The sequence below is a fragment of the Clinocottus analis genome, unplaced genomic scaffold (assembly GCF_023055335.1).
Source record: "Clinocottus analis isolate CAN_PGR_092001 unplaced genomic scaffold, fCliAna1.0.p SCAF_5, whole genome shotgun sequence".
NCBI classification, from domain to species: Eukaryota; Metazoa; Chordata; class Actinopteri; order Perciformes; family Cottidae; genus Clinocottus; species Clinocottus analis.
In genome coordinates, this window is record NW_027176207.1 from 9159295 (window position 1) to 9180696 (window position 21402).

General features: G+C 41.2%; 1 protein-coding gene across 1 annotated transcript; it reads right to left on the bottom strand.

Moving 5' to 3' along the window:
• Window positions 1–887: 887 nt before the first annotated feature.
• ubash3ba (ubiquitin associated and SH3 domain containing Ba) lies at window positions 888–20547 on the bottom strand. The gene is made up of 14 exons (XM_068601302.1): window positions 19726–20547; window positions 7050–7103; window positions 6693–6879; window positions 6400–6598; window positions 5956–6125; window positions 5560–5768; window positions 4791–4935; window positions 4479–4599; window positions 3815–3937; window positions 3562–3654; window positions 2878–3022; window positions 2677–2783; window positions 2068–2177; window positions 888–1972 (listed from the first exon to the last, which is right to left on the bottom strand). Exons 1-14 carry the CDS (start codon window positions 19851–19853, stop codon window positions 1835–1837), a joined length of 1929 nt encoding a protein of 642 aa, XP_068457403.1. The 5' UTR covers window positions 19854–20547; the 3' UTR covers window positions 888–1834.
• Window positions 20548–21402: the final 855 nt, after the last annotated feature.

Here is a 21402-nt window from a genome sequence, read left to right on the forward strand (position 1 = left end):
TATAATTTTAACAAACAAACAAAGACCTCACCTGCCTTTGCAACACACAGCTCTGGTGTGGTGCACAATGTCAATACCACGTGCAGCTAGTAGCCTTTAGCTAACAGTTAGCCACTAACTAGTTAACACTGGTTAAGCCACGTTACCTAATTAATCACAAAAGTAAACAGTCATGACTCCTATCCATTATTCAAAACATGTCAGGCTTATTAAAGTACAGTAAAAAAAAAAAAAAGCTTGACAAAATATTGGCAGAAATAAGAAACCTGGCCATGTCAAAATTAAGAGTTCCTCAAGACTTCTTGGACTACAGTCAGTATTGTAAAATGTATCATTAACAATTTTTACATGAAATGAAAAGAAAACATAATGGTATTGTTCAAAAGCCTCACAGGAAATGCTAGTGTAGAAGAACTGAAGACACCTAATAGAGATGAGCTGAGCCTTCATTCATGTTTTTCTATCTGAGCTTTTCCAGTTATGACAGGAAAAGTCCAATGTCTGCAGGAAATGTTTTTCCTTTTTGTGTTAGCAATGTTACAGCTGGTGCTCAATAAAAATAAAAAGTCAGTGAAATATATTGGTATGTTTCCAGCATCAAGAGTACATTTCCACTGGTAACCTCTTGAGATGTGCCTGCCTTCTGGTGGTTTAGAGGTAACAAGTTGGAGCTTAATTAAAGTGTTAGCTGTGCATGTTGAGCTATTTATGTTTATTATTATTAAGAGCAACTTTATTTCCCATACACATAACATCATGTTTTAACAAATACATGGCACCGCCTGAAATATATATATATATATATATATATATATATATATATATATATATATATATATATATATATATATATATATATATATATATATATATATATATATAGGCTTTCATAACTCCACAACCTTGCTTTATTCAGTATCAATAGAATTTCTGAGTCATACAACAAGTAATTGGTATAGACAGTAAGCACTTAAATCATCGGACATAACCAAAACAAATTAAATGCACCAAGTGTTTGAAAAGCAGTGTGGTTATCAGGCTAACAGCAGTCTGCATTTCATTATATTAATTTGTTTAAGTCATATTGACTTGGTTGCTCTTGTGGTGGCAATCAAACCCTATTAAGGGAAGGTGAAACAATTCATGTGTGCACATAAATGTTAACTTAGGAGAATCACTTAATGATATGACATTTATAGGAATAAAACATCATAAAGCATCATAAACTACCCACCTCAGCAGCACAAAAAATGAAGATCAGTTCTCCCCGATCTGATTGTCAACATTTCTTTTGTGCTTTTTTTGCAGGAGGGTCGAAGCTACAAGTTAAATAATAATTTCTGACACATGTAAAAATATTTCCGTGGTACAAGTCTTTCTCATCTATTTCTTGTCACAGTGTGTGTGAGAAGGCAGCAGAACACAAAGTCTTCGACGCCCCGCCTGTGGAGGAGCCACAGACGATGGCGCCTTCCCGAGGCATGAAACCTAACTCATCATCAACCATCAAAAAATGTCTGTTTCACGCAGCACCGCTACATTTTGGACGATGAAGTGGAACGTTGAGAAAATACGACAAACTGCCGCTCGATCTGTAGCTCATGTTTGCCATTATCTCAACACAAACTGTATTTTCTCTTTCCTGAGCAGTGCATCTGAATACATTTGCAATTTTTTTTGCATGATGTCTTTGACGGAAGCAAGACGTGTTTTTTTTTTTTTTTTTTTTTTTTGGTGTTTTTTTGGTAGTTGGGCTGAATATAGCGAAAGGGTGGGTTAAAAATAAATATTTTGCCAGCAGTTCAGGGCTACCAAAAGATAGAAAGCCAATCCTTCAGTCCTGCATTAGCATTTCCCTCCAGTTGAAACTGTGATTGGGTCCATGTGTCAGAGGCAAGATGGGTGGGTCGACCAGCTGCCACACCCCGGTCTCTCCCATTTCTTCACAAGCACAAAAGCCCAAGTAAGGAATCTGCACAAAGACAAGACAGATGTGCATGTTAACAGAGAGAGAGAGAGATGAGGATAAAAATAAAAGAGGCGTTAAAACTAAAGCAGAAAACTGACCTTTCGGACCACTTGGACAAAGTCCTTGGAGTTTTGGGGGCTGAGGCCTTGTATTTGACGAGTGCAAGCCTCCAGAGAGGAAGCATGGGCCACAATCAGGACCGTGTTTCCTATGTGAAGGAGGAGGAGAACACAGAACCAGATTCCACCGATAACATTAGCTTTACCGCCTATGGGCGCTCAGTAGTCCATAATATGCAGCTTGAAATGTTCTTTGACTCATGTCCTTTCATATAGAGATCGGGACATCATCCAAATTTAACATTTTGATTCAGAAGGCTAGCTAGCTAAAAGCCAAGTGCTTATTGTGTCACCCTACTATGTGTAGAGTAGAGTATATGTTCTTTGTGTGGGGCTCGCAAAGCAGGAGCCTGTTGCACGCAGATCCATGTGATTGTTTAGTTTGAATTTCATTGCGTCATGCTTCATGTACCGTACAGACCCCAGAGATTTAATTTAGAGCAGGAAAACATGAGTTATCAAGAAGCATTAAGTTATAATCATCTTGTAAAGAAAGAGGGCATTGTAGCTCGGGAATGTTGCCAACATTTGGTGCTGAGTAAAGTTGGTATTTGAAACCCTGGATATGTGTTTACAACACCACTTTACCCAGGTTTTTGCTCTCCGCCAGGATCTCTCGGGTTACTTGGAAGCTCCTGCTGATGTAGGTGTCATACGCCTCTGACACCGCCAACTTGCTTATGGGAAAATGAGGTCTAGGGACAAAACCATAGACAGAAAAGATTATAGTAAATTATAGCATCACAGATGAAAGCTTGGAGATGCTATAGCGTTGGTGTTGCTGTGTACTTGTATGTTGTGTCCACACTCAGGTTAGCAGCAGCCAGCTCAGCTGGTGGGATCCAGACGGGTAAACATGTGCCTGAAACCCACTTGGTCCATTCAAACAATCCAGGCTCCACACGGATTTTGGTCTTTCCCTCCAGCTGGAGACCTGACACAGAGTAATACACAGAGAGAAACTGTAGGAGAAGAAGATAAGATATCTCTCCATCTACTCTGTCATGTCATTTTGTCTTGCTCAATAAATCTTCACAAGAATATGACTTGGGATAAAAACATTTACTGTTATTGCCCCAAGTCTAAATCTTCTCATGTGCCGAAACAGGAAATTACTTGAAAGTTTCAAGGTTTTGACAAAAGAAAGATAGAAAATATTTCTGAAAAGAAAAAATTAATTGTGTGTTTTGCTCTGTTGATAGAAAGTAAGTGATGGGAAAAAATAAGTCAGACCTTCAGTTCTCTTCCTCTCTGTATTGTTTCCTAATGAGGCCTCTAGGTGCCACAGAGGTATAAGAAAGCTTGACATAACACACTTCCTATTGAGAAGGTTTCAGATCCAAAACCAACACTAACGAGAATCCAACATTAACATGTCGCTGTAACCTTTTCAAATGCATATTGCATAACGTGTCAGAAGAAGAACCTAAAGAGACGCTGTGAAGCTCATCTGTGGTGCTGATGAGGTCCTACCCTGCAGGATGTGCTGAGCAGTCTGGACACAGCGAAGAGAAGGAGAGCAGTAAACAAAGTCTACTGTTGTGTGGCTTTCCGACAGGGCTTCACCTGAAATGGAGCAAAACACAGTGTGATACTATTTTAAGGCATTTTAATCTTTATGTAAACATGATCTCTACTGTATTTAGCAATAAAACCCTAAATCCTTAAGTAATCATATTCACTTTTTCAAAACATTAAAAATAAAGTGTGGATCAAATGTACTGACCTACAAGACGCGCCTGGGTGGAGCCAAACACAGTAATTGGACAATCTTTATCATAATCCCGGTGACCTCCGCTTCTCGCTGGCAGGCTTGATGGCATGTTGAGATTAGAGCGAATGTATCGGCCTATGCAAACACAAATGAAAATCTTACAGAAGAAGGAAATACCATACGTAAAAGTGTCAAATGTAAGCCTAAAGTCTTAAAAATCATCTCCCATCTATGCTAACTGTTGGAAGAAAATCAATATTCACGCTTAATCATGTACTATTTCCCTGTTATATTCAGACTTCTCATCTTACTGTCTCTGTTTAATCTAACACACAAACTCAGCATGTCTCCTGATAGCAGGGAGACGGGGGAATCTGTATGTTTCTGTCTGAAAGAACGTGCAGTTCCTTTGTTATCGTATGACCCTTTCTTACAAACCGCTCTATGGGACGAGGGGAAAGGTTCCCGGTTAGGCCAAAGACGTCATGAGGGTTTCTGTTTGTGGGTCATGATGAGTATTTAAGAGGTGGTTCTTTGAGAGATCTTTGAGCAGTCTTAGATATGCAATTTGTCAATCACCTTGTACTTCTGACTCTGCTCCTTCCTTTCAACGAATAAATGTTCCTGTTTTAATGATTTCACTCCGAGGGGTCGAGTGAATTTTTCTAACACTAACCTTTAGAGTCAAAGCACTGAGTGATCCAGTGTTTCCCAAACACCACATCCATCCTCTCCCCATGGCGACACACAAACAGTCTCATCTTGGACAGGGATGACTGACTGGTTGGCCTGGACACCTGAGATACAGATTCATATCAAATCTTTAGGCGCTATAGAGAGTTTCACAACATTAAATCTTCAGCTACTGCTAGAAGTATACACCGCCATTGTTGGATTTAACGCACTCAGTGAGGTTCATGAGATTCTCTTCACTTCAGCATGCAGCCTGATGATGCATCTGATTTTCTGCAAGCCAAAAGTCACGCACCTGCATCGGAGGACAGAGGCCAGTGAGGCCGGAAGGAGTCATAAAACTGTCAAGCAGACTGTCATTCAGCTGTCCATCAAATAATAACCCCGCCACGGCACTGCCAGAGTTAGATGGAGAGGCACAGGTGAGCATCGAGTGAGACCTGAGGATCAGAGGCACACAGAGACTTTAGTCACAAGGCACTGTGAATACGACGCCGTGACAGTGCAGGGAAAGAACCGAAAGAAGATGTTCAAACTCCAGTTTACATGATGAGACCAGAGAGAAACACAGGAATAAACCAAATTGGGCACAGTTAAAATTCAGGGAGTAAAAGTGTTTTCATGTGTCTTGAAAACATCAAAGAGTGACAATAATGAATAGGAAGGAAGGAGAGAGCATAACTTGTGCGAGGAGTGTTGTGATGTGGGCGAAATCCAGACGAACGGCAAGCCAAGAAGATGATTCATTTTCGTCTTTCCCTTTAATCTTTCCATTCAGTTTAGAAACATTCCCTTATTTGTGTACATTTTTACTTAAACCAAAGAGATTTCTGGATTGTCGGTTTGAGATAACACCCACGGATGTCTTTGTGAAGTCTTTGTGTCTTTGTGGTGGTTTTGACGGGCAATCAAGAATGATCTGCCTCGTCTGTTTTTGTACTATACGCGCCATTCAGCGGTCCAATAAGATGATCGCAAGCCTCTCAGTACGGCTCCCTAAAAGGTCAGGAATTTTATTAATTCAAGAAACACGCTGATGGCTACGCCACGCTTCCTTTCCTTACCCGTGGACGACCCAGGTGTCGGACTCATCAGCGCGGTTGACGTAGTTCTCCGGCAGCAAGCCGGACAGCCCCATGCCCAGCGAGGTGCCGTACACCCAGCCCTCGCTGGCGCTGCTCTGTTCCCCCGGAGACGTGAAGATGAAGTCTCCCGCCATGAGCTCCAGCTCGTCATCATTCTGAGGCACATACGGGTACATGACTTGCAGTGTCTACAGGGGGGCAGATGGTGGGCAGCCGTTAGTCGAAAGCACCGGGGATTTAACAAGCTGATCTTGCATCTTTTTGCTTCGGGAAGAATTGTGATTATTTAAAGCAACATTTGTTTCCCTTAATGTCAGAAATATCAAACTGGACACAAAAGAGAAAGTGCTAATTTTCAAAGTAAGCCAATCAAACCTCATGATTAGCGAACCGAATGTCCCGTGAGAAGAGCACAGCCAGCCAGTCACAGCCTGAAGACACATCCACCGTTTTGGCCAACTTCTCCAGAATAGGAAGGTGACTGGTTTGGAAGTGGTATGCTAAAGTGACATGTAGTTGTTTCTTATGAGGCTCGACATGGACATCTGGACAAAAGGACAAAGAGAGACATGTGCACAGCAACTGTGATATGTGTATCCGTACACTCATTACAATGACAAACTGAGTTCTATTATGTGGCGGTTCTCCACTGATTAAAAGGTGTCATCTGGCGATGCTGCTCGGCTCGTCCCCAAAATGTGATTATGGTGAACGCAATTAAGCGGCAGGTCTGGGAACATTAACCATGCAAACTGCATTTACAAGACAGTGTTCATGTGTACTGTGATTCCCATCAAAGGGACAAAGGGAGTCTCAAACCTGCTTTAGCTGTTGCTTCCGTTGCGAAATCAGACGCGAAGCTCTTCAGCACCTCCGCCATCTGCTCCTCCACAAAGAGGCCAATGAATGTGGAGGAGGTGTAGAGCTCCAGCGGGAGGGGCATGGGGATACGGCCCTTCCACTTGGCTACGGTGGTCTGGAGAGCGTCGGTCAGGGCCTCGACCTTCCCGTCTGCACACTGAGCACAGAGACAACGGAACGGGAGGTCATCGAATGCATCACGGCTATAAACAGCCCGAATATTGAGGATCGACGCACACACAGAAGCTGACCATGAAGAACTGGCAGAGGGTGATGTGGGGGAAGATGTTGTGTGCCTTGTTCTTGCCACAGGAGAGGCGGGACTGCTGCCAGAAGTGTGAGAGCTGCTGGAGCAGCGGCCCACTCGGTCGCAGATACAACACATACTCTCTGGGCAGAGGGTCGTCCAAGAACGGGTCGTCCACGTGGGAGAAGAGCCTGCAGACAGGAAGACCCGAGGAATAAGTAGGACATAAGTAGGCGAGACGGCGGCTGATGTCCAGCAGAGGGCGATGCAGCCGTGAGAGCATGTGACACTTCAGTAGGTCGATGTTGTAGCATTAATAACTGTGGCGGAGCATGTGAGTATAAGTGTGTGTTGCTCTCACCAGTCACAAGCTGCCTCGACGTTTTTCCCTCCTGTCGAAACCAGAGCTTTCAAGCTGCAAAGAAGGAGAGAGAGAGAGAAACGGAGATCAAAGCACAGTCACATAATCAATAGTTTCTCTTCCGGACCGTGTTTAGGAGGGGGAGATTGATGTGCGTCCACGTGACAATGACCAAAGAGAAAACATTCAGAGAGAACAGTAAAATCCCAATTCAGAGGAGGAGTTCATTATTCATACCAGAGTTTCATGAAACAGCATTGATGCCGATTTGAAACATATTCTGTGCTTGAAAAATAAAAAATATCACAATTTGGTTAGAAGTGCTTCAGTCGATGATTAAATAATGATCACTGAGAGTTATAGAGGACAGCAGAAATACGCTCGCAGTCTTGGTTCACAATTCATTTCTGTTGCAGCAAAACCTCAGAATATGGAGACACCTTAAATATGACAGTAAGAAACACACAATAATGGATTGTGTTTTGGTTTTATGAACTTTGAGAAGGGAAAAAAAAAAGCCAGAGTACGTAATCTATCCGTGTCACTTCATAAACTATAACTTATCAAGACTTTTCTGAAACAAGAACTGATTGCATGATTACTCTTGAGTGCTCACAATCTAATTAGTGTCTTTTTATAAAACCTCTCGTATCGCGGGCCGCCTCTGAAGGGATTTACCGTGTCCAGCGGCTTTCTTCAGTTTCGAGAGGAATAACGGAGTATCCAGATGAGACTTTATTTAATATTCACTTACAGCCTTGTCTGCAATGATTTGGCACACATTAGCAAAAGCTTTGCACTTAATATTCCTAAATTAGAGTCTATATAATGATGAAGTGAGAGCTGCTGGCAACTGGAAGTAACTTTTACAGACAGTGAGGTGTCTGTTCCTTCATTTTAAAGCTTCTCTACGGAAAGTAGAGCAAAGTGAAAAACACCAGGAACACCGAGTATCAAAGATTCATCTTTTGATACTTTGTCTTTGTCGATTTCCTTTTGTGATCCAACAATTTGGATCCCTGAAAAGTAAGCAATGTGTGTTTATTGTTGCAAAGGGCTTATTTCAATATGAAGCAACGGGAAATGCATTTTGAGTAAAGGCACTTTGTTGCCACAGCATCTGACCTTTGAGACTCGACTACATGCCATGCAATCCCATCTGCTTTCAGTGGAACTTCTGACTGCGTTATCTGGAACAAAACCACCATGATTGTCCAATTGCACCAATTGTCAGTGTCCTAGTAAACTAGGAAAAGACACGCTCCAACTGATAAAATGAAGTTTTCTGTACCATTGTGGAGCCTCTCTTGACTTCAATCACAGCATGATGAAGGCGTGTTGCAGCTCCTCTACGTGTGCCGACATTGACAGTGTTCATGGTGCCACTCTGGAGTTCAAATTCAATGAGCTATTTTTAAATTTGCCCCACTGAGAGGGTCCTAGATACGGCAAAGTCCCTGAACCCCGGGGCGGTGTGCCCTCACAGAGCCCAGCATGCAGCTTGTGAACGCCAAGGCCACACCAACGTAACAGATGGCTCACACAGAGCTACTACTATAACATGCACTCGCAAATAAATGCAGGGCGAAGATGATTTAAAGACCGACAAAACTGTATATTTACCTTATCAGGCCGGCAACTGTTAGCTGTTACCCTTTTCCGTCATTATAAACCACTACAGCATGCAGAAGACTTACAAAGGAGAGTAATTTGCTGGCTACAGCCGCCTTGTTCAGAGGTTCCACCTGGCGCTGTGTGGAGGAGGAAAAGAAGGGGATTTTTTTCTCAGAAAGCATGATGGGATTACAAGCAGATGTGACCGAGACGTCACAAAATCCAATCCAGGCAAGAACATTGGATTGCTTGCGTCTAATCTCTGTTATTTTACGAGCGGGAACTTTTGAGACATAAAATAATAGAAAAGGAAAGGTTTACTTGAATTTAATCGGCTTTTAGGCTGCTGGAGTTAGACCCCTTTTCAGGCATAAACGGTAATACATTATCAAGCAGGAGATGAAAGTGTGAGGATGCTTACCATTTTTACTCATTGATTTCAAATGTAATGCAGAAGGCTGCAGGGCTTAGCTTCAGAACTGTAAATGAATTATATGGCTTGCAGTGTTGTATTCAAGACCACCTTAAGCGATACGAGATTAGAGAGTATCGCCCAAGATTTTGAGGAGTTAAAACTAATTTAAGCTCAAGACCAAGGTTGCTCTTCATATGTGCATGTGTGTGTGACCCTGTCGTCATGGTCTTAAAAAATGAAATAAAATCCAAAGTCCTCTTTGCCTGAGACCAAGTAGAGAGTAAAAAAAGCGGTCGATTCCGAGACGAGGCAGAGAAGGAGAAAGGTGGTCTTGAGAGACAATCATGCTTTATTCATTTATTTTTATCCTTTGACATTTTTGCACCAATTTTCACTAAGTAAAACTTTTTTTTTTAAACTTGTCCTTCTTCTATGATTGTAATAACACTGTAAAGCTGATACTGCATTCCCAGTATTGTCTGTTACACATATTGCTAGAAAGAATGTCCTCAGGTGTTGTCCTGAACGAAGGCCGTGCTCTGCAATGAACTTTTTTGGAAGCGTTAAATAAAGTTTACTAACTACACAGCAAGTCACGGCAGCAGGAAGACCTCCGGCCTGGCTCAGACTGAAAAGACCAACCAGAAGGAAGTTGCAGCTCACATCCAGGCGCACTTTAAAGATGCGATATATAGTTCTGCTTTTAGATAGACACAGTCTTCAACAACAAAACATGTCTGTCAATAAATGTATTGTGCCAAAAACAATAATTTATTTTGGATTCTCAGACCGTAAACATTTTCAACAAATAAAAAAAACATTTTATTCTCGGCTGGGGGCCCTCCCTACTTCCACTATTCTCCCCACATCATTGTCCCGGCTGGCCTTATGCTGCGGGGGTGACATTGTGACAGTAATATACCTGCCAAACACTGCATTCAATGTGTATTCAATGGGCATGCAATGTGTATTCACACAGAATGTTAAGAATAACATGTGTTTGGATTATTTATTGCCAGTTCTATTTTTTTTTTCCACTTCTTGAGGCAAAAGAAAGCGAGCCATCGACATCTGCGCCGGGCAGAGCAGCAGTTTCACAGGCGCCGTCGCTCTCTTATGGGCCAGCTGGTCCATGTTTAGCCAGAAAGACAGCACCTCCTGCCCCTTGGCCTCATCTACAGCATCTGCTGTTTGACGCTTTATTAGTTTGTTTTTGTTGAACTGAATATTCATGTTTCAAATTACTTTTCAGCGTGTTCCATCATAGTTGAAATTGTCCTCAATAACCGCTGCTCACCCGGAGGCCTTCTCTTTCCTCTTAGCCAGAACTGAGCGAGTTATTTATAAACTGCATTTCCTGCTCACAGCTAGGCAAAGATAATACAAAAAAAAGGTTTGAGAGTGGTAGGGAGGGACGTCCCTCTGGATTTGGTAAGGCTTCAAATCAGCTGTACTGTTCGCATAAATTACAGTGACCGGGAGAGATATAGGCTTTTACTTCATTTGCATATTTACCACTGTTGATAAAAAAAAATAGCACACACAAGTAAGTAAAACACAAAATTTTTTTTTTTTTTTAACTGGAATACGATCCTGGAAACAGCCTGTAATTTTTTTCACCCACATATGGCAAGTGTTTTCACTTCCTGTTTCCACATTTAACTCCACTCCAGATAAAATGTGCTGGCAAAAATCTGTCTGTTTAAACAGCATCAACAGCATCAACAGCGTTTCTGGTGTTTCATATACGTAAACATGCTTTGGACATGCTTTTATTAAGCTGACCATCTTTGCTCAACTTGGATGTTTTCCTGGCTGCAAGAGAGCATTATAGGCGTAAGCAACATGCACACTTCTCAGAGTCTCTCGTGAGTTTGAACACTTTGGATTCCTCAAAACATTGTGTTTGAAGGTTTTGTGACAAGAAGGAATCCCAAACATTTCATGGCTCGGTGTTAGCCAAGAAGGGAAAAATGTATCAAAAATGAAAGCCAAAAGTAACAAGCATCTAGAACTGATGTTAACAAAACCATGTCACCCTGTGTGTGTGTGTGTGTATATATATATATATATATATATATATATATATATATATATATATATATATATATATATGTATACACGTGACACTTTTATTTATTTATATATATATACAGCTTCCCGAGAGCCCCTCCCCAGCTCTATGAGCGAATCAACACTTCCTGTTTACAAGTCGACGGCGAACACTCATCACTAACCACTTATCGCTCCAACAGCGCTGAGAGCACTGCTGCAGCCCAACACCGGACAGCACCCTAAGGAGAGCCCCGTCAGCAGAGGAAATGTGCTTCGCTACGTCCAGTCTGGCCAACAGTCAGGCCTGGTGAGCCCACGCCGATACGAACACCAGACGTCACCGCCCTTTTCTCCAACCATTTCACTTGCTGACCGCACAGCAAAAGAACAACACAAGCTTATGACTCTGCAACAGATCTGTTCAGGGTGTGATGTCGGGCGCAGAGACAGGGGGAAAGGTGTGCCAAGACGTAATATTTTGAACACATGGCTGATGCTTTCATGTCAGCAAAGCAATAACACAATCGGGAGAGAAATACATAAACTCCCATTACTTAGACGACTTAAGCAGTAATGACAAATATGTGTTGACTGAACAGATGGAGGCGTCTGTAAACAGTTTACAATGTATTTTAGAGCCCAACTCAAACATGGAAGGCCCGATTTTGTTAAATGTACAAGGATTGCATTTCCTCAAAAGTCCACCTCCTTGGGATGTTCTGGACACCTTGTTCTGTGTGAACAAAATATAATTTAAATAGAAAAAAAATACTAAATTCTAAAGGCTAAATTTAAACATCTTATATAAACAATGCCACTTGTTCACATGTTTCTTTGAAAATAGGAAACGTTTGTAAAATGATTATATTTTCATCATGAGATATGGAATTTGCCTTGAATAAACATTCACAGTGGGTCTTATTCAACGAGGAAACGCCTTTGTCTTGTTTTTGTCGGCTTTTTGTTGATTTATATCAGGGTCGGAACTAGAAACAATACTGCCCCAAACAGGCCAGCATGTCTGTCCCAACCGTCCCAGGGAGTGCACAAACTGTGGACTCCTGTGCTCGCTCACACCAAACATTCTGACAGCGAAAATTATCATAGACTGATGCAAAAAGTAAGCTTTCCAATAATATGTTTTAAATGTAATATAATTCAAAACAGCATGGTAGGAAAAAAACAACGAAAGAGCCAAAAATGTACTTCAACTGTGAATAAAATATGAGGACTAGTCAGACGGTCTTCACAAGGCTGAAAGTAAAGTAGGTGAGTGTGAGCATGTGAATGGGATTGGCCCGGTGGCTTTCTTACTTGACCCCACTTTCTTTGGTATTTGTGAGAGCAGTTATTCACTCTTAATCAGCAATATTGAAGTTAGAGTAAATACTAAAAAGAACAGTTTGACATTTGGGAGATAAATGTATTTGCTGTTCTTGCGAGGACTGAGACGAGAAGATTGAAATCACTCTTTATGTTTGTGTATTAACGTAAAGACTGAGGTAAAGACCATCTCTAAAGCTCAGTTATTAACAATTGAATCTTGTTGATTTAATCCATACACAAACTGAAATTCTGAAACTAATTGGCTCAAAGCAGCGCCATGAAAAACAGTTGTTTAGACTGTTTAGACTGTTTAGATTGGTGTCTGTAAAGTGTTAAGCGCTACTCTGACAACAAATTTCCCCTTGGGGATTAATAAAGTATATATCTATCTATAACCAACTATCTAGACACCTTTAGAGAGAGTTAGCGTGTCAGAGCCAGGCTAGCTGTGTGCTACACTAAGCTAACAAGCAGCTAGCAGTAACTTTGTGTTTACTGTACAAACATGAAAGTGGTGTCAATATTCTTTACCAACTCTTGTCAAGAAAGAGAATGAGAGAATTTCACACAATATCAAACAATACCATTAATTGTGGGAGTGTGTTGGTCATTCTTTTGAGTGTTTTGGTAGCACAAGATTTTGTTTAGGGTCGCTAACAAGACCAGCGCTCGGTGTTTAGACACTCACAAAGCCTTTCTTTCAAGCTGACGGGGCAACGCTTCAGCACCACGTCTGTAACAAAGCTGGCTGTGTGCAGCCTGTGTCTGGAACTGCTTCTCCTCTCCTTACTTCATTATTCCTGAAGAAGAGAGGCGAGAAGTCCACAGGGGCAGACAGAGCAAGTCAGAGATTGACACCATTAAATTAACTGTGTGGGCCTTTGTGTGACTGAAGAATGTTAAAAACATTCAAGGTGTCCATCAAGCTTATCAGGTTGTACAAATGATTATCAATGCTTCAGTTCAATCAAAGATGAAGTGTGTTGTTTTAGCGTGAGTGTTATTTATAGCGCTGTACAAGTGACGTCAGTGAAACAAGTCAAAGTGCACAAAGCAAATGTTTCACTCAGAATACATGAGGCACAGTGCCAAAATAGTGATGCGTCATGTGACACTCTTCGAAGTCCCAGGATATGTCACACGAAGCTCACGGCATATGTTTGAGACTTAATACTTACAGCTGTGGTTTGTGAGCATGTGGATGACTCAAAACAACACTTCTGACACCCACATTAGTTTCCATTTTGATTAAAAGTAAATGAAAAGATTTCTGTCCAACAAATAAAAGGTATAAGATTTGCCATCCTCAGGCCGTTTTTATTGAGAAAAACTGACTCAGTCAGTCCAACAAACTTATTTTCCTATCTGCAACTGACATGTGGATCTGCTGCTTCAGCCGCCCTGAAACCACCATCTCAACAGAGCGCTCAGTAAAGGTCACAAAGCCACTTCCGGAAATGGGCGACTTCCTCTTGGCTGTCTTGAGTACAAGCTTAGAGTTTGTTCTTGCAAGCTGCACGCTCAGGCACCAAAGTGTCACATGTATGCATAAGTTATGTGTATAATTGTTGTAGCGCTTCTGTATGAACCAAAATAGTTTTCCATGATGCTTTTTTTGTGCATGTTAGATAAAAGTGGAGTAAGACATGCAGTTGTTATGGTGAAGGTAGGAGTCATGAAACTGGTGTCGACAGGAGAAAAGTCTGCGTGCACACACACTTCCTTTTTTTAACACACAAGAGGCTTCCCAGACTCGCAGGGTGAAAATTTAACAAACACGATGTTATCCAAGCTCGATGTGTTACAGCTCAGTAAGCGATGTGGCTTTGAAGTCTTTGTTCAAGAAGCTCAATTAAAAATGTAGAGACTAAAGACAAGTTAATCTGGATGAAATGAGCACTGTATAGAAGCTACCCAATGGTATCATTAAATAATACTAAACAGGGTCGTCCTTTAAATTTTGCAATTGTTTTTTAAACTGAAGTTCACTATCAACCAAGAGAACATAATCTCGCATAATCTTAAAGTGAGAGTGTCTTTTTGTATAATCACTTCAATATCACGTCAATATCATAGCAGCAAAATAATTTATGACATGGCATTTAAATTCTCTTAAAATCGACCAGTAAGGAAAAAGATGTTGAGAATTGCAAGAAGAAATGTAAAAAAAACAAACACTTAAACCACTGAATATTTGCCAGACACGGTTGTGTTTAAGTGTGTAATGTCATCAGGCTGAGTCAGTCCCACAGGCCCCCATCATGGGATCAGTCGAGCGCAGAAGCGATGTGTCAATTATTCAACGATCTAATCGCCAGAAGATTAAAATCTGCTCTTCTCAGATGTGATGATTTGAATGTAAGTGTTGCTTAATTATTTCAACATTCCCCTTTTTTTCATGGTCCAAAAGGTAGCAAAAAAATATAACAATTTGGCTAAATATAGAAGTATATGGATATTTAAATACATTTAAAACTAGCCCCAATTTCAGACTGTAGGTGGTGATATTAGAGATGCCGGTGATTCTTCTCTTCAAACAGCCGATGCTGAACAGCAATAACTTCAGCTATATCTCAGAAAGGGGCCATAATGTTGCAGGGAGCACAGGCTTTCTGACCAAAGTATAGTACCTGAATTTTCCACACACCGACGTCACTGTGAGGACATCTGTGATTGGCTTAAAATATCACATGACATTGCTGGACTGCCTTACAGGAAACTTCTCTGGTTCTCTGCCTCCGTCTAGATCTTGTTAATACCAGATAGAGTACAAAAAAAAGGCCTCAGCCTCCGACACTCCAGCCAATGTTCTGTGACATTTTGTCCATCAACTTCCTGTTTCCCTTGTTCACAACTCCCACACTATTCTCAATAGATGATTTTACAGAAATCGGTATCCTTTTACAAATCTGCATTGCGGCAGGGTTTGTGCTTCATGCATACATAGCTGACATGCCGTCTGTTTACTTTGATGTTAGGAGCTTGCTTGCTTCTCAAAACCACCTGTCTAAAATTACAACAACTGTAATCTAGGTTCCTTCGATCAGCCAACCAGCACCGGGACTCTTCAGGGTCTTAAGTGTTGTTTACAATTTTACAGTGTGACTCCAGTATGCCCAGTTATTTTGGCCCCGAGCACGACATTTAACACCGCACACACATTTCACACTCTGTGTGTTTCTCATTTGGAGGTCAGGGATGACTCATGCATTAAATCATGACAAATGACAAATGACAAAGCAAGGACCGGTTTTGGACATTGAATATGCTGGTATGGAAAATATTAAGAAAGGCAAACTACAACAAAAGAAAAGTATATTTAACTATGGTTCCAATGGGAAGGCGGTCCTCTTTACACAAAAGTAATTCAAGAAATGTCAGCGACGACATAGTTTACACATCAAACAAAAATCTGATTGGTAATTATTAAATAGGAGGCGATGATCAATGGGAGTACAAGCACATATATAACATCACAACAGTGCCTGGTCATCCCCAGTGTTCACGGAGGAAATGTGTTACTCTTATGAAGATTGCTCAATGGACGGTAACAGAGAGTTATTCTAACTGTAAAAGGTTACACGGATGTCCAGCCTTTTTGTTGGTGAGGGTTTGAAATCATGCAATTAATTAAATTACACTAGGTATTTTTCAAACTAATTCCCGCTTAAAGATTGAATACAAAGTAGAATCAAACTAATAAATGATTATATATCTGAATTGTTTTTCCGGCATGTTGAGAGATTGAACTGCAACGCTTTATTTTACAGGGCTGTGTTTTTTAATTGAGGAGGGAGGAAAGTGAAAGAGGCCAAATGAACTCATTGTCAACCAAAATTGATCCTTTTCTGTACTTTTGCTCAATCCCAGCATTGTATAGCTAGCAAAAGCAAAACGAACACGAGGAAACGCTGTGCGTCCGTCAGGCTCTCTTTCGTTTCCAAACCTGCTTCCAAACATCAAACACGATCAGAACAAGGAGAGAGACCTCTGTCCATCCAGCTCCTCTCTGATTACAATAGCCAATTCCTGGATGACTCAGCAGAAAAATCCCCCAATCGAGTTAGAGGGTGTGTGTGTGTGTGTGTGTGTGTGTGTGTGTGTGTGTGTGTGTGTGTGTGTGTGTGTGTGTGTGTGTGTGTGTGTGTGTGTGTTCTATGCTCCCTACTGGTTTAAACTAACTCCTCAAACACAATGAAGCCCTTGTTCCCTGAAGCCATGACTGATAACTGATTTTCCTATTATTCCTTCTTCTTCTCCTCCTCCTCTCAGAAGAGGCCTGATAGCAAGAACGTGCAAATGAGATGTATATTTTCAAGTTTTACTGCATTGTGTCTGGTTTGGTGGCTGAACCACAATCAGCGAGAGGTTCCAGGAATTGGATTACAGTACAGAACAACCAAAATATGTCAAGTACAGAGAGCTGGCATTGAATGTCTTGCCAAAGTCGACTCTAAATCTGAATTACAAATGTATTCTATTTCATTGAGGGAAGTTTATGCACAGCTGCTTGCATTGAGATAAAATGTAAAAACACGCAGGCAGCTATAAACACAACACCGACACATATTGTACCACATCACTGGTATTCATGAGGAGTTTCTTTCTACCTGGTGAGTGTCCCATATTAACTCTCTTTGTGGGCTTCACCAACTCCTGGGGCGCTTTAATAAGCTTCTAAATACCACAATCCCCAGCTATTTGCTGACGCTGCTTTGTGTTGCAGGAAAGGTGATGTACACTGAGTTTATCAGCTGCTGGAACCTGGTTGGATGAAAGCAGAGTATCGGCCGAGTGCCTCTCAGAATAATAAAAACAGTGAGTGAGTTTGCAAACCATGACTGAGCTCATTAGCTCAGAGATCATCATTTGTATCCCTCTTCAATATTTAGCGTTTTACTTTTTTTTTTACAGAATGCAGTGCAACGGCACACAAAGTATAAGTGGGAAAGCAGGACAGCAGGGATCCAATAAGAGTGACTATAGCTAGCCGTCCTGGGCCAGCCAGCAAGGTTTTGTGTCTGCGTTAATATGGGCAATTATCAAATATCTCTACCCATCTGTGAGTTAATTCTGATTTCTACAATATTATCTACTGTGCTATAAGCTCCAGGTAGAAAATTGAGTCTTACCAAACCTGTGCATAAACATTATGCAGCCCCACCTGTGTTTCCGTCTTTATTATCATCTCGTTATTTGTGCGTCTCCACTGACATCAGATCAGACAGCCTTGAAGGTAATGGCGCTGAATTATGCTGCTTCATTATAATTGTATGGCTTTGATCAAAGTGTATTAGTCTGTCATCAGTAAGAGATGTGAGTCTGCAAATATAACGGACCACAGTCACTCATATTGTCTGCAGTGGTTCGTTAGGCAGGAGGAGAGAGAGCTACAGCGTGGAGCAAAGGAAGGCTGGATGACCAGTTTTTCAGAAGATAAAAAGGCTTAATTCCGGAGCTGCTGAATCTGTCTCGTTAAAAGAAGAAAGACTGCGCAATACTTTTAGTGTACTTAGCAAAACTCAGATAACTGCCAACAGTCATTCTAATTGTTAGCCTCTTGTTTTCTAACGCTGGGAGACAGTTTTATATCCTACAATTCTGATACTGAAACGAGTAATAGATCTGGGGGTTAATCACGGAGCTCTGCGATTACTGCTGCAGCTGACCGAGACTCAAAGTGAACTATTTCTTTTGTTACATGGGACCCAATTTTGCGGCCTGCTGCACACACAGAAAGGTTTTTTGTTTGAGATGAGTCTGTTCAAATCATTGGGCTAGATATATAATGTGTCACTGACAACACAAACTATGAGAATGGACATTATGATTATGGATCATGTGATTAGATTGAGTTCATATACAGTGAAAGGAGACCGAGATATAAAAACTAAGCCATGCAGAACTTCAATAACAATGTGATACCTTTTCAGTGCCCGTAGTCAAATGTACCAAACCGAGAATACATTTAGGTGGGAAAGGATTTAAGCTGATGCCAGCAAAAGAAAATAGGCTAAGATAGATTTTACAAAGCATACTTTACAGCATGAAGTTGCATTGCGTATGTCTATAATTCCTTGATAATACAGCACCTCCACATTTCACATTTATATAAATTCTCTGGGTTCTGGTTTAAAAAGGGAAATGCATCTGTTGACTTGTGGTCTCAAATATTGAGATTTCATGTCAAATACTGTCATGCAAGTAGTCTACTTCTTCTATACTCTTCTAAACAATATACTACAGTCCTCCAGTGTAAATAAAATACTTCCGCCTACGTTCAATAACTATAAAGGCTTGAACTGCAATGATGTGTGAGCCCACAAACCCTCGTTGCAGAGACACATTGTCATTTTGTAATACAATTACATCATCCATACACTGCATGCACACGCCAACGATGCTTGTTTCCTGGCAACTCTTCTCTCTCTCAAGGATGAATGAGAAGAAGATGCAGGAATGCCCACAGGATCAGATTTTCATTGAAAACTACGGAGAGCTGGCGAGAGAAAAGAGTGACTCAGAAAACACAGAGCATCGCTCGTATTTTTCTTTTGTAGTGGGAAATATGTTTGTTTTTTTAAAAAGAAAAATAGACACGTATAGAGACCCACAAGTGCTGTACATAGGTACAGCACTTGTGTGTCTATACGTGTCTTTTGTGATGCTGCTGTGTTTCTATTGCGTTGGTGGTGGAAAGTAAGTGTATTACCTATTTATTATTAAGTAGTACTCTTATTTATTTGGGTATTTTTAGTTTAGTTTAGTTTTACATTTACGTAGAGACTACATTTATTTGCAGTTACAGGTAACTTTGTAGATGATCAGAACAATAAACATATGAAATATGATGCATTGTTAAACAGCACATTAAACTACATGACTATGAAATGGTTCTAACTTCCACTACCTACAGTACAACATTAAAATACATTGACTCATATTGCACAACCCTCTAGTGGAACATGCAATCTGACTGTGGGTTCCAGAGCAGAAACTACAGCCTAAAAGGGGTCATCTGACATGGCCCCAAGGACTCTATGTATTCCATGTGTTAACAACATGCATAGCACAGCAGACATGTCTCCTTTCGGCTGCTGAGATGCTTCAGATCATCTGATTATGATACTGACACAGAGACAAGTTAAGGAGGCATGCAACTTAGGCTGGAGAGTGATGCTGCTGGGAAGCCTGATTTAACCTCGTTATCAGGGCGCGTGTGTGTGTGTGCGTGTTGGTCTTGGGACAGTGCAGCTGTGTACTCACGCCCTGGTCTTGGGGAAGCCCATGGACAGCAACACGTCCAGAGTGGTCCCATGTTTCACGGTGCTCGGCCGGCTCTGCCGCTGCCTCCGCGGCGTCACTTTGGCGTACAGGTCCTCTTTAGCTGCCATAACTCACAGCTCCATCGGTATGGCAGGTCCTCGGCTCCTCTGGTGTATTTTCATTTATTTAAAAAAAAAAAAAGAAAAAAAAAGAAAAAAGAAGAAGAGGGATGGAAGCGGTAGAGTAGGGCTATGATTTGAGTAAGGCGGAAGTATGTACAAAACACCAACCCTTCCGAGGAAACGAGCATTTCTCTGGGTTTGACCAATGCTGTGAGCTAGATCAAGCTGCCTCCTGACGGTTCGCACATAAAGTCAAAACCATCAGCAGGGGGGTCAGCCATGGGAAGTCACTTCTGCCCTCCCAGTCGTGCCCCCGATTCACAGTCCCCGACCGAGGTGAACATGTCTGGTTCCTGGTCGCTCTTCGGACACGATCAACTGAATAAAAAAAACAGATGCTGTATGAGCTTCCTTTTCCACACGATGTCTTATTTATGAATGGATCCTGAGAGAGCGGATGTTCAGCCTGTAAAATGTTGCAGCTCGAGCTGCGCGGCCCCTTCACTTAAAGCGGCAGTACACCGATCTGCGAGAGGACAGGAAGTCAGTGGGTTTCTTCAGGCGGAACATGGGTTAAACTGAGAGTAGCACACACTCGTCTTGGTTGGACGCGCTGTTGTTGCCCTTTTGCGCTTAAATCAATCACATTGGTTGAGGCAGCAAGATGAAAAGAGTAGAGGTAGGGCTGGATGATGGAAAAAGTTGGTCACACTTCCTGTCTGCCTGCCTGTCACTCCACGCATGCGCAGTGCACTGCAAAGACAGCAGCACGCCATCTTCCGTTGCCGTAGCAACTCATAGCTTTATAAACATGTCACCATATTAAATTTTACTTTAGTCAAATATTTGTAGTTTTTAAAAAATAATAATAATAATTTGGAAACTTTTAATTAATTTTACTTTAGTCAAATATTTGTATAGTTTTTTTTTTAATTTAATTTGGAAACTTGTCTGCGTTGACACCTTGGACTTGAACTTTACATTATTCACCTTCACTGATAACATTGTTGTGGGTCATATAAGGAAAGGGTCTTATTAAGTGAACTAAATAAATGGATGTATTGCACTCCTGTGAATTGAACATTATTAAGTGGGCTAACTGGGTCCTCCAGCAATTTGCAAGATAGATATGCACTTGTCAATTTCATATATTGTGTTGTGTCCTCAATATCATAACAGTGGTCTGTGTACTACATCCTATGGACAAAAAAGGGTGTGGAGAATATGCTGCATGTGGAAAATAGAGGATGTATTTGTATTATATTTAAAGCCAATTCAAATGTGAGGCAGTGAGGCATTTTAAGCTGCAGTGGTCAGTAATATACTATTGTTCTGCATTTGTACTCTTGTTAATTTTTTTAGCATTTGTTATATTTTTTTCTTAAACCAATAAGCAGTCAGTTGTCACCTCAAATTCTTTAATTTACAGGCAGTGATCATGCCAATAAAAGGGTCACCTTAAAAAAAGAAAAAAGCAGCTAAGATAAGCATGTTATACTTTAACTCAACTGTGTTGATGCAAAGTTGAATATTACCCATCACGACAGCAGACTCA